The sequence below is a fragment of the Mercenaria mercenaria genome, chromosome 9 (genome assembly GCF_021730395.1).
Source record: "Mercenaria mercenaria strain notata chromosome 9, MADL_Memer_1, whole genome shotgun sequence".
Taxonomy (NCBI): domain Eukaryota; kingdom Metazoa; phylum Mollusca; class Bivalvia; order Venerida; family Veneridae; genus Mercenaria; species Mercenaria mercenaria.
Window position 1 is genome coordinate 49,376,654 of NC_069369.1, and position 19,632 is coordinate 49,396,285.

The 19,632-nt window shown below is 35.4% G+C and overlaps 1 protein-coding gene across 1 annotated transcript in view; it reads left to right on the plus strand.

Moving 5' to 3' along the window:
- LOC123547079 (hexokinase-2-like) overlaps positions 1-19,024 on the plus strand; it is a 33,675-nt gene extending 14,651 nt beyond the window's left edge. The window contains 9 exon segments of the mRNA XM_045333857.2: positions 2,931-3,093; positions 3,438-3,577; positions 3,975-4,190; positions 5,589-5,694; positions 12,984-13,063; positions 13,601-13,713; positions 14,137-14,295; positions 14,592-14,868; positions 15,202-19,024. Coding sequence (XP_045189792.2) covers positions 2,931-3,093; positions 3,438-3,577; positions 3,975-4,190; positions 5,589-5,694; positions 12,984-13,063; positions 13,601-13,713; positions 14,137-14,295; positions 14,592-14,868; positions 15,202-15,306 — 1,359 coding nt within the window. The 3' untranslated portion in view covers positions 15,307-19,024.
- Positions 19,025-19,632: the final 608 nt, after the last annotated feature.

Here is a 19,632-nt window from a genome sequence, read left to right on the forward strand (position 1 = left end):
TGATAGTATCAAGTTAAGTGTAACAACGTCCGTTTTATAAGCTTCCAAAGCATTTTAGCTGATTTCTGCCGTATAAAAACCTGTTTTAATGATAATGTACTGATGTGAAATTATCAAGTTAGCTGTTTCCCACATTCGCAAAACAACATTACATATTCTGTTTGTTTTTTTAATGTGAAAACTACTAACTTGAACCATTACGTTATTTGTGCCGCAAGGTGCTTTTTATAGATTTTTTTAGACAAATGAATCGTTGAAATGGTCCACAGTTGCATCGTTGAAATGGCATCTGAAGATTGAGATTACCATTTTTTTTCTATCTCGCAAGGGCTTTCTAGGAAATGATCTTGAACCGAGACAAAGTGAAGGCAAGAAAACGTAAGCAGACCTTGACGCAATAAACTAACATTGGCATAAAAACTATTACATACTCGTCATGTAACTGTGACACCTCATTTTTTCTAGTCAGAATGTCGACAGTTAATGGTTTAAAGTAGCTTTAAGAAAAGTTTGCAGCGGTCTTTCGATGGAATTCTTGTTTTAAGTAAGGGTACTGTTATTTAGGCTTCGGTCATTTAACATCACAAAAGACCATTCATGCTGAAACAAAGTTCAGTTTCAACCTGTGACATGTTAAAAAAGTAATTTCCTCGGAAATAAAGAAAACAACAAATAGTTAACCAATATAAAACATTTATCGATGTCTATGATAACTGGCTTGTCTTCCAACCATTGTACGTGTTGCCTAGTTCCGCTAAGAGAGCCAAACGCGTACAGTTATAGATCATATCAGGTTCATTCGAGCATGTCAGACATCATGCAGGACATCATATAGGATATCAAATCAGGATGTCATACATGTCAGATATCATACAGGATATCATATAGGATATCAAAACAGGATATCATACACGGTACCATGTCAGATATCATACAGGGTGTCATATAGGATACCAAAACAGGATATCATACACGGTACCATGTCAATATCATACAGGATGTCATATAGGATACAAAAACAGGATATCATACACGGTACCATGTCAGATATCATACAAGATATCATATAGGATATCAAAACAGGATATCATACACGGTACCATGTCAGATACCATACAAGATATCATATAGGATATCATTTAGGATACCAAAACAGGATATCATACAGGATATCATAAGGATATATCATGTCAAATATCATACATAATATCATGTAGGATATCAACACTATATACCATACAGGGTATCATGTTGGATATCAATAGAGGATAAATTGTCAGATTTCATACAGGACATCATACAAGATATCATACAGGATACCATACAGGTGAATAATAACAACTGTACTTTGAATGACCAAGAATATCTTAAATAGCTAGAAAAGTACAATGTAAATTTGCATCAGGTAAGCGCATTTCCCACATATTCCGTATTGCAGTATAGATTTACGAAAGTAATTTACAATATAACAGCCAACTAGGTCGCCGGGCGAAAGGTAAAATATTTGCAAAAAATGAACTTTCCCGGAAGAATAGACTTTCCCGTCGCGTTTTATCTGTAGGACATTGTGTCAAGGCTGCAAACTTGCATACACTTGAACTTGACCCAGTTAGTCAAACAAAAACATCAAGGGTATCCCTTTCACCAGTGTTTGTACAACGTAAAATATACGATTAATACATCTGTCAACTGGCAGAGGTACATAATGATATAAATATTCTCTCAGCTTTCTTTTGTGCAGAGGACTTCCAACTTGTCGGTTTACCTTGCAACGCCGTGTTTTAAAAAGATTTGCATAAAATGGATACATCATTCAGAATTGATAAGGTACTTTTTTTCAACATTTTTCTCTCTCAATTTTATGCCTACAAGACTAGCTGTATGGTCATCATCCAACGTAGAAACAAGAGACTAATGAGAAATATAATTTTACGACTGTCCATTTGTCCGACGTATCATTGAACAAGTTATAGCTAATAATAGTTGTTTGTATTAATTCATCAACAGCCGGTCTTCAGTGAAATTCTTGATGTTAACTGCCGACATGTCCGTCCCCGTCGGTCTCATTTCTTTTTCAGTAATATATCTCTTCATAAAGTATATTTTTAAACATTTTCAAGAACACGTTTTTCAACCTTATATCTGACATGTATCACAGCTTGCGTTGGCTCAAAAAGGAAGACTGTCTACCAATGCCAACGCTCGACCCGCAACATTATTGAACTAACTACAGGGTAGCGCTATCACCCTCCGCTAGCACCCATCGCTAGCACCTTCTGCTAGCATCCCCCTTTAACACCCACCAGTAGTACCATCCGCTAGCACCCACCACCAACATTATATTTCACCACAAAAATACTTTATAGTGTCAGGCTTTGCACTTTTTTTTATTATTTCAAAATATTCATGAAAAACTAAATTTTCGAATTGGGAAAGCCGTGCAAGTAAAAGTAATTACATTTCAGGAAATCCTTGCAGTTTATTTGTTAGTAATGGTGACGACCTTCCCTAGGGCTGCTTACAATTATGTGAAAAACTGGCAAAAGTAATTATAGTAGCGATGTAGATAACAACGTCGTGGTAGAAAATTGTATTTATGATATTAATGAAAGATACAGACAAACTGGGACAGCTTGTCATATATCATGTTTTCAGGTCTTTAAAGGTTCATTTTCACTTTGCTGTGAGTGCTCGAGGACAATGACCAAATGGTAAAGGTGCCTGGCTCTGTCCTTCAGTCATCCCTGTAGGAGCCGGTGCATTTTAGTTTTTCCAGCACTATTACAGGTGCAACATTAGTTGTTAGAACCAAGCAAAACGCCCGGGAATTACATGGTCAGTAGCTGGCTCCAGGCGGTAAATAATATTATTAAAAAAAGAAAGACGCGTTTTAGTTGCGCCAATTAAATGTCAAAGTTTGTTTGTTTCAGATCGAGGCGTTTGTTAAGGGGTTCAAACTGTCGTCCCTCACGTACCGGCGGGTGATGCATCTCCTTAACGAGGAGATGAACAATGGACTTCATGTCAACTCAAACTACCTAGCCGATATAAAAATGTTCCCGACGTTTGTTCGCTCACTTCCCGACGGAACAGGTAAATGTTATACAAATGAACCGTCAGAATATGATTTTAATCACTTATGTTTCAAATAACGTATATACATGCTGTATTATTCAGTATATTTGGTTTAAACAAACATTTACTTTCATTTTATTATGGTATTATGACGTATAGATAATTCGATTAAGTTAAAATAACCCTATAAACTTTATAATAAAGGCTTAGTAAATATATTATTTCAGTCAGTCGACTGCACTTAACGTGGTTATTGTGGCAATTGCAGACCACATTAATTTGAGAATGCATGGGTTAATTTATGTACAGTCTGGTAATATTACTTTACGTACTAACCTTGTTGTTGTTGTTTTTTTTTTCAGAAAAGGGAAAATTCCTCGCATTAGACTTGGGTGGCACAAACTTCCGTGTTTTATTAGTAGTAATAAATGAACGAGACGTGGACATCCAGAGTCAAACCTACCTCATACCACAAAGAATCATGCTTGGAACCGGTGTACAGGTAAAACTTGCTTATTGTCATTAGTGCATTTTAGCGTCGGTTCAAGAATTTTCCATTATGTCAGTCAACATTAGCATTTTCGTTCCTGTAGGACTACAACATAAATTGACAAAAACGTGTTTTCTACCATGTGGTTTATTACGTCGTTATATAATAATGCAAATTATTTTGACTATGTCATTTAAATAGTCACGCATTAACTAGACAGTATAATTATGGTAACGAAATGAAATATGTACAAGACACTTAAAAATGAAGGTTTGTCAGAACATAGCATATTGTGTAATTTGCAGGCAGTTCAACTACAGCTTTAGAAAATTATAGTCTTGTTTTAATAAACTTTTATTCTAGAATGACTTCTTTGCTGTTGTAAGCTTATAGTAATATTTTCTTGCAGTTATTCGACCATATAGCAGACTGTATCAATAGATTTATACGCGATCACAGTTTAAAGAACGAAAAGCTGCCATTGGGGTTCACATTCTCGTTTCCATGCAAACAGGAAGGTCTTGCGAAAGCGAGGCTCTCAAAATGGACGAAAGGTTTTAGGTGCGAAGGCGTAGTGAACGAAGACATTTGCTACCTTCTACATGAGGCGATGAAACGAAAAAATGTAAGTTTTCATCCATGAGTGTAAATATCACCGATACTTCAGTCCTAGTCCGATGGAGTAAACTTTTTTTTTTCGAAAAAGGGAAAATTCCTCGCAACGTGATTCGAGAGACTTAAGAAACATAACACTACTTAAGCGCCTAGGTCGCGGCAAGTGTAGCCAGTCTATGGACACTTAACTTTGGTCATAATGTATTTCAAACAAACAATTGCAAAAAAAGGCTATGCAATACAAACAGTAAGACTTGCTGTCAAGGACCAGAGAGAGCTCAATTGCACATAAAGGTCTTCTTCTAAAATTGAAAATATTTTGTTGATCCAACTTAAATTTCGAACTACACGCACTCTTGACCAGCAGTTCAAGGTCTTGTTTACAATTCAATCTTAGATCAATAATGTCGTCGTGAAAAGGCTCATTGTATGGAGGTTAAAGTGATAACAAAGTTGAAAAACTAGCGGTCACAGAAAGAATAGTTACAGCCTTCGGAAAAGCGTATAGAAAACATTGATACATTTTTTATTGACGCATTCTCACTGGATCTGTCCTCAGATAAATAGAAAGGACAGCGCAGACTCTATAGAATCTGGTGATTGTTTAAAATTGACGAGTGGTAATTTTGACCTCCCAGTAAATGGTAGGGGAAGGTTATTATCTATAGCCACCTTATCATATGATAAGGCTAGCGTGTACATCCGTAGATCAACCAATTTGAAAAAAAGAAAAGAAACTCATTAAAAATACTATTAAAGACTGGTGAAATATACTGAAATGGTATTGCCCTACTTATGTATGTTGACCTAGGCCTATTGTTTTCGTTTTGATCCGAATGAATAAAAACAACAAAAAGAGAAATAGACATCATAATTATGACTCCAGCGTTTGCACTTCTATGTTTTCGTCACAAACGTTACGGAAATCAAACCTCGCAACATCTCGCCGTACATCCCGTTTTATTCTGCTAACTTCCGATTACTCTGTTTTAGTGGGGATTCTGTAGTCATTTTGTTGTGGCATTATTATGACAGCAAAATGTCAGTTACTTCCTTTATCGTCTGTAATGCACCTGTCAATATTTTGCCCGCCCGGGGGAGATGCGGGCATACACGGGACTTTAGACAGAAGGCCATTCCCGGCAGGCGGGAATTAGACAAACATTTGATGTCCCAACCGGACTCTAGGGTGGGATTTAGACAAAAAAGGTTGTCTCTAGGGTGGGGATTTAGACAACAAATTTTTTGAAATGTCAAATTCCCCTGGGTCAGCCCGCCGCCCCCCTGGGCGGGCAAAATATTGACAGGTGCATAATTGTGTCTTGTTACAGTAGAGCAAATTTTTATGGGTTAATCGGTGCCTACGTAAGAATGCATGATATACAAAGTTTCTATTTTTCTACTTCAGACGTCGTCGGTAGAGGTTGAAGTCGTGGCTGTTGTGAATGACGCCGTCGGCACTCTTATGTCGGCGGCCCATAATGACAGAAATTGCGAGATAGGACTCATTTTAGGTACGTCTGTTTTGTTTTTATTAAATAATTTAATGTAAGATGTAAAGCAAAAATGCACCACCTAGCGTATACCTACAAACATAATAGTTACTGCACCCTTGACCAAATTCCTTGGTTATGGAGACCAATTGCAGATTTGTTGAGTTTTAAACAGTAGATAAGATGCTGAACTTTTGAGTCTGGTCGAGTACTGACTCATTCTAATGCGATTGGCACAAATCTTTGGACACTAAGTGTATAATATAACTTAGTAGAATAGGCGACCAGTAAATAAAAGGAGAGGACAAAGAATGCAGAGAAAAAGATTTCCTGTAGTCGCCGCCTAATTCAACATTTCACCTGTTAGATTATTCTTTCTTATTATTGTTCTTCAAATATTAGTATTTATATTTTATTTATATTTTACGGATCAAAGGTTAAAGTTCCGTAAGGCTTTTAAATTCTAGCGAAACAGCTGTCCAAATAGAAGTTATGCATAATTATATGGTTAGAAAAGCGCTACTTTTAATATTGCACATGAACTGTTAAAGTTAGTGCCATAAAGGGAGGTAATAAAAAACAATAGATTCAATAAAACTTTCTACTGTGCTCATCAATATTCAAACTTTTGACAAATATTATAGAAAACAGTTATGTTTAATAGGATTTAACAAGAAACTGATATATTTTATGTTCGTTACGGAAAAATTAAACAAAGGCATTATGAGCCTGTAAACTATCGAAATCTTTTTCTTCTGTTTTCGTTTTAATATGTCGGTACATAACAGGTATTACTAAGGGTCACGATGACCGATCCTCGAGGTCATATCAAGCCGGATTTCAACAAAATATTTTGTAGCCTAAGCGTAAACAAGTGTTGTTGTTTTTTTACAATAACTGAGGCGTAACTTAAATTATGATAAAAAACAAAATTAAAACAAAATGGTTAAACTTTCTATAATCTATGTCTTTCTCTGTTCTGAGTTTTATATCATAGTCATCACCGTACCGTCTGAGATCTGTGCTGTGATTGTCTTATCTAAATGTCTAATAAAACATGAAAGATATATCATGTTTGGGTCATGAAGATTTCTCATGGCAGTTTTCTATGGTAATGTAAATATAGGGTCGGTTTTTGTCCATAAAGTACTATTATCATAACATGTACACTGACATGATGTTTTGATTTACAAGGCGCGTGCTCAACGTCTTATCTAACGGGGGTTATTTAAATAGGACTCAGTTTGAACCCCGTCGAAAATATACCTTCTTGATTGTAACGTCAGATTTTATGTGAGTTGTCACATCAAAATGCTCCATCTTGCAAATATCCGCTTTTTGGGAAATTACAAGGTCGAAAAATTTTCATCGCAATTAGTACTTTACTCATGGAAAGTTTGCTGACGGAAAACTGCCGTAACTCCTTTATCTAATATGAATTACGGCAGTTTTCCGTTCATTCAACGATATATAGTTGACAATGTTGTCATTTCAGAGGTTTACAACTTCAAAAGTATGATGTACTAGATCAGTTAAAACAATGTTCTTCAAGTGAAAGAGGAAATGAAATGCACATGTAGGATACGAATCGCGGTTTATGTGATCCCCATTCGGATATGAAATGCAGTTATGGCTCACAGAATCGCGGTTATGTGAATCGCCATATCGATAGAAATAGCAAGAATGGCATACAATCAGCATGTTAATGTAAATCTCCAATCCCGGATCAATAAACATTCACGTAGGATACGAATCGCGGTTAATGTGATCCCCATTCGGATATGAAATGCACACGTAGGATACGAATCGCGGTTTATGTGATCCCCATTCGGATATGAAATGCATGTGTTTGTGCTCACATGAAAGCTGCCGGGGTGCATTTAAATGCGCTCAATATATCCAATAGAAATCAAGCATAAGAACAATGCGCATTTACAAAGCTTCAGACATGTATAAGTTTTGTAAGAATCTTAATATAACAATACCTAGGATCAAATATCAGACATTCACGTTAAGGTTGGAATATGGTTGTTATACTAGCATAATGTGAATGGTTTCAGAACATTTCTCGTAACAACTCCTTTTGTCCGTTCAGTTTTATATTAACAACATTCAAGTTTTGCGTCAGTCATTCCTGTTAACCTTCAACCAAAGTGCTGTATTCTATCATTGCATTATTGATCTTCTATCAGTGACGTATTTCGCCTGATCAACAGTTGTTTAAACAATGCTTGTCAGGAAAAAGGATGCATGCATCAGGCAGTCCGTTAATCATTGTTCTTTTATGAGAAGACAAATGAGCGGATCTTTTAGACCTTTTTAAGATATTGAACTGCCATTAAAGCAGGAGTATAGGAAAAACAGAAATATTTCATCTGTATCCAAGAACTCCACGCATCCAATAAAGGGTTTATGTATATTTCGCCCAAATGAGACCAGGACGAGTGTACAGTTCAGCCCCGCGATGACCCAACAACCGCAGATCTGTACGGTGCATCGGTACAATACAAAATGTGCACGTTCTTGGACAGTTTCCTTAATGCATTTCCAAGTAACAGAAATATTTTTAGAAGTCCTAGATTTTGGAAAGCTTCTTGCTTTTTTTTTTTACCTGAGAGAGCGCAGATATTATCGGAATGTATATCCTAGAACTGTCATTATTTATCTTCTCACAGCTTCTTGTCTGATGCAAGAAGAATGTATTCCTCTGGAAAATATTACTTATAATGCGCAGTGTATTTAGATGTTCGCAAGTTTTTTTTTAAACAGAAAGGTAACATAATTCATTTGAGTCGTATAGTTTCAGCACAGAAAACTCGTGCAACATTAGGCAGCTACATGTAATTTAACGTCAATACTAGTAAAAGAACCTAAAATTACATGTAAAATGATAATTTTGCTCAGTTTGCGGAACATAGATTAATTCCGTTCTAACTTGAATGAGTGTCAATACGTTTATATAAATATACAAGTTTTAATTATTTCGGAAAAATCTTTGATCGAAATGCTTCAGTTCGATTTGCGATGAGTAGTGTTTGTTTACACATTGCGATGAGCAGTTTTTATTTACACATTACGATGAGCAATGTACACATTGCGATGAGCAGTTTTTGTTTATACATTGTAATGAGAAGTTTTTGTTTACACATTACGATGAGCAGTTTTTGTTTAGACATTGCGATTTTGTTTACACATTACGATGAGCAGTTTTTGTTTACACATTGCGATGAGCAGTTTTTGTTTACACATTGCGATGAGCAGTTTTTGCCGTTTACACATTACGATGAGCAACTTGTTACGGTCACTAGAAAACAGATAGGAAAACTTTAAAATAACGACTACTTTCTAAGAAAAAATGTATTCTCGTGACGCTCTTAATGAAATTGTTCGATTTGTTCAACAGTGTTGAACCAGAAATTTTTTTTCATGTCTCGTAACGTATTAAAAATTACAAATTTCTTACTTAAAATGTTTATTATAGTATTTTACATTGAAAATCTCGACATCTTTTATGTGAGACATCTTGTAGAACGATACATATAATTTGATAACTTACATTTGAGTAGATGAATTGTTAAATAAAGATGTTGATGGGGGAAAAATTTTTCGTAAAACAAATACATGTTTTTATTTTTTTTATGTCTCGTTAATGGCCTGTATTAAATAATTATCAATATTTCTTTACTTTAAAAACGTATAATTATAAGTATTTTAACACGTTAAAATCGTGCTAGACATACTTATATACGCACTGGGAGAAAACATTCATTTGTCAGAACGATAACTATGCTGATTTGCAGTAACTTTACTGCAGTAGCTGAAATTGTACACAATAAAAGAATGTCTGATGGGAGATGAAAAACCTTCTGTTTACGTCATATGAATGTTACAAAATACGATTATCATGTGACCTGACACAACTAATATTATCTCATATAGTACAAATCCCGCACGATAACTCAAACGATAACATGTTTGATAAATATGATTTTTCTTCATTAAAACGTTTCAATACAGAAAATATTTTTGTATAAAATTACAGTATGCAACAGGCCCGGATCCAGGGCCGGACTGAGGGGGCTCGTGTCCCCCCCCCCCCCCCCCCCCCACCGTCCCACCAGTTGACTGAGAAGTGACCTAAACTCATCAAATTTGCACCCTACTATTTTTGGTTGAGGGTTTATCCCGCAAACAAAGTTAAGTGTATTTCTGACAATCATGTAGCATCTTTATTTGATTCCAAATCACAACTAAAGGAATTTGTTCATGTGCTACACAAAGTAGTCCCATTCATGAACAATGCGGATGAATTATCAATGATCAATCATTTCTTATTCATCCTCTATCCATTCACACTGGCCATTTAGATTATATAAGATTTGTCAATGATTAGGTATTCGGGCCCATGGTTACATCACTGACTTCCAGCTGTTCATGTAAGGTCAGGCAGAGTTTATCTTAGATCAAGGCATATAAGTATTTGTTTCTTATACATGTATATTTATAGATTGGCATTTAAGATGAAAATAAACATAGCAAAACCCGCAACCACCAGACATCTCAAGGCTTTGATTTGGCAAAGGAATAATATCTTCTCAAAATTTAGACCCAGAAACGCACCATTTCATACCTGTATTTTAAAATTTTCCAAGGGGAGAGCCCCCTGACCTCCATCCATCAAGAAGGGAGTAACGCCAAACTAATTTAGACCTAAAATGCACCAGAGGCCACCATTGCATACCTGTGTTTCAAACATTTCAATAGGGGGAGTACACCCCCTCCACCAGTAAATGCACCAGAGGCTACCATTCAAACGTGTATTTCAAAAATGTCCAGTGGGGGGGGACCCCCTGACCCCCTTACATGGGCAGAGGCTCCCATCTCATACCTACCCGCTCTCGGCGCTGGGCGCCTTGGCGGTGACATCTTCGTTCTAGACTGGTCCCCCCTTCCCCCCCCCCCCCCCCCCCCCCCCCCCCCCCACACACACACACACCAGTCAAATATTTCTGGATCCGGGCTTGTGCACTTAACTTCTCATTGACAACCTTTTTGAGTTCAACGATGCATGAGAACGATAAAAATCAAACAATAATATAAACATGCTGTCGTTTAAATTATCGTGCTGGAGTAGTACATAATGATATGACCTACTAGTATAAATTGTCCTACATGTATTCAGACATGGTGCGGTAGATTGAGGTTATATTTTCGTCTGTTCTTGACTTTTTGAAAGATTGCCATATATGCACAGATGTACATGTAATGTAAACGTTAACATTTACAAATTGTACCTGTTAAATATAAGCTATGATTTATTAATATTGGAATGAGTGAAGATTTATTTTTTAGGGTAGAGGTAGGACAAGAGGAATTATATCTTTATGAACAGAAATAACCTTGATTTTGACACAAACGCGTGACTGTGTCATGCAATGATAGCAGCGGACAAAACTCTTAAACACTATGCGTATTGCCTTGACATAAATAACTGACGTTCAAACATTAGATTAAAGTCATTCAGAAAAAATCACATGATATGAATGATAGACAAATGTTTAATCTTTATTATACCATTACTGTTTTGTTTAACATTAAGGTGTATCGAAACAATGTGGTTGTAATAATCTTTGAGTTTCGCAAATTTAAGCGGACACTTATGACTATGCACGCATAGAAACGTACGAAAACAAACGGAAAAAAACTATAATATAAGAGCAAAATCATATTATGTTCAAACTTTCTCCATTTAGTATACATTATCAGTACATATTATATGAGCCGCGCCTTGGGAAAACCAACATAGTGGCTTTGCGACCAGCATGGATCCAGACCAGCCTGCGCATCCGCGCAGACTGGTCAGGATCCATGCTGTTCGCTAACTGTTTCTCTAATTGCAATAGGCATTGATAGCGAACAGCATGGATCCTGGCCAGACTGTGCGGATGCCACTATGTTGGTTTTCCCATGGCGCGGCTCAGTTATGTCATTTTATATCATTTGATGAAAGGCTTTTAAGACTCATTTAAATTTCAAGGTTAAATATATCTCACGACATGGTAAAATATGCGTACTCCATGCAGTAGCGCATTAATCAGTTTTAGCAAAGTGACCCAGATTAAAATGTTTATTTTAGGAAATTCAACTGTTATAACATGTGACAGTATGTAAAATGAATTAGGCAAGCGCATGCAGATATGCCAAGCTGTTTGACTTTTTGATACTTTTTACATTTCGATTCTTTCGATCCTTCATTGTCATTTGATAGTTGAATGTATACCTGTTTTGCCAATGGAGTTATTAAAAGTATGTCAATTATACTACCCGTCTTTTGTTTATAAAAATACTGTTGGCAAAGACGGCTTTAGGAATTAACAAAACTAAATGGGCGACCTAGCAAAAACTTAAAATAAAAACTTACCACCTTTTCAAGGGAAACGATTGGAGTTACCAAAATTTGTTTCTATCAATGCGCACAAAAGGTTACATTCTACCAATTCAAGTCCTTATTTATTTCATATTAATAACAAAACATTCAGACCTCATTTTCAGCACTTTAGAGCATTTCAATGATATGAAAACCATATATGGTCATTTAGTATAACATGTCTTCTTATCAAAAATAGAAAAATATTGACATGTTATGTTGAATATAAGAAAAATAATCTGTTCTGAGAAACATCACCCTCTCAAAATGCCCCCATGAAAACAGCTGTTTAGCAGTTACGCGTAGGTAGACATTTTTCGCAAAGAATAAAACTTATTCCAAGAAATTTACAATGAAAATGGTCTAGATCTATTCTCAATACTATAAGCAATAAACATAAGCCAAAAATTTAACTGTCACCTCCTTATGTCACTCATTATACCAGATTTCATCCATAGCATGGAACTACATTTTGGACTACTTCACATGTAACACTGAGTAGTCACTTCCGGTTTGGTGTAATCCGTCCAAAAATAATAGAGCTTGAAGGGGAAAAGTACGGCTGAAATTCTTGCCAAGAAAGACAAGTCGCAAAAAACTTTAATGTTAACTTAGCTAAAGATCGAAAATATCGTGATTCGTGAAATTCTAAATGTCTGTATACATGTATGTTGTTGTTTGTTTGTTGGAGAAGGCGGGGGGGGGGGGGGGGGGGGGAGGGGGGTGCGTACTGAAATAAGTGTGCACATCATTGTTATGTTAAAAGTAAACAAGTAAACAAAATGTACGTTACCTTCCCCAAATACTAGGGGGGGAAATGTTATTATAGGTCTGAAACCTTGTTAAATGTAAATGTAATTAATACGTCACTGTTGTGTTACAGGTACCGGTTGTAATGCATGCTACATGGAATCTCTTCACAATGTTGGGTTATGGGAAGGTGATTATGACCACCCAGAACAGGTAACATTTCATCATTGAAACGGTCTGAAAAAAAATGTAGATAAAATTAAGTTCATCGGAACCTTCATGTAAAGCAGCCCGTTTAATAGGGAGAGCGTTGATCTACGGATCGCGGGTTCGATCCTCGGGCGGGGCGTATGTTCTCCGTGACGATTTGATAAAAGACATTGTGTCTGAAAACATTTGTCCTTCGCCTCTGATTCATGTTGGGAAGTTGGCAGTTACTTGTGGAGAACAGGTGTGTACTGGTACAGAATCCAGGAACGCTGGTTAGGCAGTTAACTGCCTGTCGTTACATAACTTAAATACTGTTGAAAAACGGCGTTAAACCCAAAATAAACAAACAAATTTATCGAAAGCATTTTCACATTTACCTACCATTTCTGTCATATGGCTGGCAGAGTATCTTGATCGTTGACTATCCGAGGTGCGTCCGCCCTTTTCCTTTAAATATTGGCTATTGTATGTACACGTTACTGTATATTTAATACATTTACGAGGTTAATGGACACCCTGGCAACATACTTCTATTTGCAGGTATTAATCAATACGGAATGGGGCGCATTTGGTGACAATGGCTGTCTCGATTTCATACGTACGGAATACGACAGGGAACTGGACACATACTCCATAAACCCAGGAAAACAAATGTAAGTATTTTCAGTATGCAACTGGTATATTATGGAATCTTAAAGAAGGCTTAATTTTATATAAATTCGTGCTTATTAAGATTGGTTGTAGTTTCGATCAAGCGAAAATATTACTTATAGATTAGGCCAGTACATTGAGGACTGTTTAAACATTTTTACAGAGGGGTAGGAGTAGGGAGTTGTCCTCATCATATGACACAAGACCCGTAACTCTGACACAAATATTCCATAAATTATTATGTTATTACTAAATACATTTGATCCAGTCTTAAACTATTGTCCAGTATTGGCATCCGCATTGGAGTGATTTAACACTCCAGTGATAGCTCATATGTGCCCTATTTCACTATCCAGCATCGAAATAGTCGAGCGTGCTGTCTCCAGCGACAAATCTTGTTATTTCTGTCCTTTCATTTATTTCAGTTAGGAAAAGATGATATCGGGTATGTATATGGGTGAAATAGTCCGGTTAGCACTGGAGAGACTTACAATGGAGGGTTTGTTATTTGAAAGTGCCGACAGAGAATGTGAATTGTTCCACAGAGGCAGATTTTTTACGAAATATGTGTCTGAAATTGAAAGGTAATTAGCGATGAGTTTTTATACACTTACTTTTATATATGAATTTCGTCTAAAAATAATTCCGTTTTTAAAATTTGAATATGAAATACCCGCTTTAAATGATGCACGCTATAAATATAGTAAATTTCCATTTAGCTTTATCTATTTATTTACTTTCATCATGGAAGAATTTCGCAAGTTAATTCACTTGACCTCTTTACGTGGAAGTGAATGCGTAATATTTCTTTCGCGTTATAGATGTATTCATTTTGTCTATATAGGATGGTTACTGGAAACATTTGAACTTTATTTTTCAGTGATCATGACGAATTCTTCAGAAACACAAAACAAGTTCTGGACGAAATAGGCGTCACTAATTACACTTCAGAAGACTGTAAAATTGTCAAGTATATCTGCACTCTTGTGTCTGCGCGCGCAGCTTTCTTGTCGTCTGCGGGACTTGCGACACTCATTAATCGTCTGAATAAACCGGATATGACGATTGCGGTAGACGGGTCACTCTACAGATTCCATCCTAGATTTCATAACTTAATGACCTTAAAAATACAGGAGCTCGTTAAAAAGGGATTAAAGGTAGGACTGTGACGCCCTGTATTGCCATTATAAAAGAAACAAAGATATACAATGTATCTACAGATAGTCAGAATAATAGCAATATTATAAGAACAATTTAGCTGTTTTATGAACCCTTAATGCAAACCCAAGCGGAACCATTTAGGGCTATAGTATAGGGTACAGCAAGTTATTATTTCGACCGTTTGTAAAAGAGAGCAATACGTCATCGAATGCCTTACTTATTTTTTTTTCGATTTAAAGTGTATTAAGATGTTCCTGTAATGTTTAAACTTTTTGATTTAGGAAGATGTGATTTTGTTTTCCTATACCTATTCAATCTTTTTATTTCAGTTCAAGTTACAACTGTCGCATGACGGAAGTGGAAAGGGAGCCGCTCTAGTTGCTGCAGTCGCAATGAGATTAAGGGACATCAAACAAAACCAGTGTCCCGCTTGAAACAAAACTATGTCAGAATGTGGTAAAGCTTCCCCGTTACGCTTATAATGAAATCACATTCATTCTCCCATGCATCGGACGTGATATAAAAACTATAAAAGAAACTATGTTTTACGATCCGTTCTATGGAATTACAATGTACTCCAAGTGGCTTCCCTTCAAAGAACAAGAAAGGCATAGCTTCCAGTAAACAGGAAGTGCTTTTTATTTAACTGGACATGCTCCAGCTTCAACAAACTTTTTTAACTGGAAGAATTTCATTTTATCTCAAAGTAAGACTGAAGTTATTCGTTTTTCATTCATTCAAAGACAAACGCATTGCGAGGGTCATTGTTATCGGCAGGATCGTACCTGAAATGAGTGCATTATTTTTATCAAAGGAAATTCTTCCGAGTTTGTTTAATGCTTCTTCCAGGGAGCAACTCTACTTCCTACTGTCCTGGGTTAGCATTAATTCTCCTACACCGAGTGTACACATGCATTGACTGTACACTGTTTAGCCAATGTTAAACTTTAGTCAGTATATTGTACACTCAATACGTGCGTACATCAAATAGGTGCGACTTATTGTTGTCGTACTGTCCTGTTTCTTAAGATTTGTAATTGTCTGCTACTCCATATAATATATATACTGTATACCAACATCATAATTTTTTATCAATGAGGTAAATGAAGGTCGAAGTTTCGTACTTGCACCGTACGCGTACTGAATGATGTTATTATATTTTACAGTAAACACATTCTTAAGACATTTGTTAAACCTACATTTGCATGTAAAACTGTACATTTTCGTGTAGCAAGCCATTAATTATGCACTCGTCAGTTGTATTGTGCATTATTGTAGCAGATACTGGTTTTACATGTATGCAAACATGTGCACACATAAAATCCCAACCTGTCTTTCCGCTCATGCATTTTCTTCAAATTTTGACTATGAAACTCTCGTTTCTAATTGCATTTTACATGCTAAAATTCCATTCACTAGCATCATTATTCGTTTTGGTTATTCATTTTTTAGTTGATTAGTTTGCTATAAAATTGATTTAATAGAAATATGGCTGTTTTAATGCATGCAGACTTTGAATAGTTTTATTGCAGTTTTTGTTTTCACAAGAAAACATTTCGATATTACAATAATTCATGAGCTTTGAAAGTATGACTTTTTTTGTCATACAGTATTCTATCCCATATTTACATAAGTATTCTAAGACACGCAGGAATGAAAACTGGAGTTGTGAGTTGTGAAAGATTTCCATAGTTTCTTTGTCACTTTTTCATTATGTCGATAAGTTGTGTTTTTATTTTTCAGCTTCTAAGCGACTGTAATAGGGTCATTTGATTTCAGTGAGAAATAATGTGCGAGTGTGAATTTACTTTATTTACTCAGATGTTATATAAATCCTCAGCACTTTTGTAAGGAAATGTTACGAAACAAAATTTAATCTAGTATAGATTAAAACTGAATAGAATATAATAAATGATGACGAAAGCTTTGGTATACATAAAGATTTTTTTCTGTGATGCAAACTTGGTCTTTTTCGCCCAAGTATAGATACGTTTTTATGAACTAGTAGTTTGTATATAGTTCTTCAGAAATGATAGGTCCTAGCTCGCATTTTGAACAGTTTACCCGTTTGATCAGTTACATTGAAGAGACTGGAAGTCACAACCGGCAGTTTGGACAGACACTGCATGTTATTATGTTTTTAAATATGCCAAGTTGAGTCAAGCTCTCTAAAACTTTGCCCGTTTCTAATCTTTATAACCTTGCAATAGATATTTAGCAATCCGAGAATCTAGTTAACCGTTAGCCTGCTGGTTTCTGCCTTTGCGACCAGTGCAGATCAAGATCAGCCTGCACACTGATCCTGGTCTGCACTGTTCGTTATTCAGCCTGAACACCCCTTCGAATAATAAATGGTACGGCCCAAATTGAATGATAGACCAGTCCCTTTTAGAAATTTTTCAGGATAAAGGTTTAAAGGCTTGGCATTGGTACGATTTGCAAAGTGTTAACATATATTTATTACTGATATTCTGTAGTTTGTTCTGTCATTAATTCAGATGCTGTGACATTCAGTAACTTCAAATTATTATTACGCTGGTATCTGTATAATCACATAAAATTATGTAAATTGCCTGTGTGAACTACATTTTGGATAATTTGTGAGTGAGTAATATTTTCATGCTGGGTTTACTGTATTGTACTTACTGGTGCTTCTCAGTTTGAATTCATTAAGATGTATTGAATTTTGTAAAGGTTTACCCTCAAGAGAAATAAGCGTTGTAAAAGCCATGATTCAGCTATGGCCACACCTAGTAAATTGTTTTATGCCAATATTACCAAAGGCATTATATGTAATACTCATATATAATGTTCAGAATATGTTGAGATTTTGATTATTTTATGTTCCATAGTAAAGAATTATTATTCTGTTTGTGCAGTATATACTTGAATCTCAATGCTAAATCTATAATCACTTAAAGAACGCTTCTCAGATTAGTTTGAAAATAACTTTATATTACATATATTATTCCATACATTCTGAGTGTTAATTGCCAAAAATTTTATGCCTATAAATAGGGGAGATGAAAATCCTTATTTGTGATATTTACTGGAAAAACTTGACATAAACATGGGTGAAGATCATTTTATCATAGTATGTTAAATACAAAATGGAGAGCTCTGTTCAAGCAAATGGGAAACTTGACATTTCAAGTAAGATAAATATAGCTTCAGTCACTCTATACTGGGAGCAGATATTTTCTCGAAACATCTGTTTCATCCCCAATACTCAAAGTTGTGAATGAAACTACTTGCATTTATGTATAAAGAAATTCTATATATTGATAACTTTGTGACGTTTTGCTAAGCAGTATTCTTTTCTGTTGTTGTACTGATATTTAGGTCATACTCAAAATGATGTGATTTCTTGAGCTTAATGTAAATTTGATAAATTAATGAAAGGCTAAGTGAAATCCATTTTTTCTGCATCCACATGCAATTTCTGTTTCTCACATGTGCATTTTTTTTTCATTACAAAACTTTCAAGTCTTGAGACAATTCCTGGTATTCGATGGCAGCTGTATTTCAAATGAATTGTCACATATATGTTATTAGTAAATGTTCCTAATTCATAACATTTGACTGCAATCTTATAACAGTTTCAAATGGTTTACATTTTTCACGAAATCTTCAAACAGTTATTGTTTAATTTACATGCAGTGTAAATAATTATAAATTGCATTTTTAAAAGAAAACTAAAGCAGTTTCTATTCATTGCAGAAATCATTCACTTTGGGTGTAACTTCAGATATCAAACCAAATTGTTAAAAAAAAATAGCTAGATATTTAGTTTCAACATTTGTTTTTAACCTTTAACCTGCTGGCGGCAAGTGGTTCTGTCTTTGCGACATGCAGTGCAGACCAAGATCAGCCTGCATATCACGGTCTGCACTGTTTGCTATTCAGTCATGGACATCCCTCTGAATAATAAGTGGTACCGCCCAAATTGAACGATGGATCAGTCCATTTTAAAAATTTAGCAGGGTAAAGGTTAAGTGATAAAGTTTAAAATATCAATGATTATACAGTGTGCAGATATTTTTTGCTTTTCAGTTTTACAATCTTTGTTTTTGTTGATGCACATAACAGTGTAAATATATGATCTTGTTAAAATAGCACATGTTAAAGTGGAATAAAAAAAATGAAAATAAATGCTTTTTTTTATTCATTTTGTGATGCTGTCTGCTTGAAGATGATGTCTCCACTTCCACTGCTAGATAATATTAAATTTGAAAGATGTAAAGATATTTATTTCCATGAAATGAAAATATTTTTCATTTAGTTAACAGATAAAAATGCAAAATCGTCACTTTTAATGCAGTAAAAATTTCAGCGGATGTGTCGATCAAACATGAACAAATTAAACTACCTGTATTTCATACTTAACATTAGAAATACACAGATCATGTAACCAATGGCCATTTTGATTGAAACCACTAAATTTCATGCCTATCAAATTAAATGATTGTACAATATGTTCACATAAGGCACAGCCGCAAGACGAGGAATGGGGATTTCTATTGCAATAGGTGGCACAGGGGCAACAATACATGAAACATTTCGAGTCTTCAGGGTCCTTTCTGTATTACATTCTTCCTTCTCTGTATCTCTTTAATAACCAAAAGCTTTTCCAACTTTGTCCGGTATGCATTTTATACCAAATCTTACAAGTCATTCAGATCCACATCCAACTTTGTCCGGTATGCATTTTATAACAAATCTTAGCCATAAGTTCTTCAGATCGACATCAAACTTTGCCA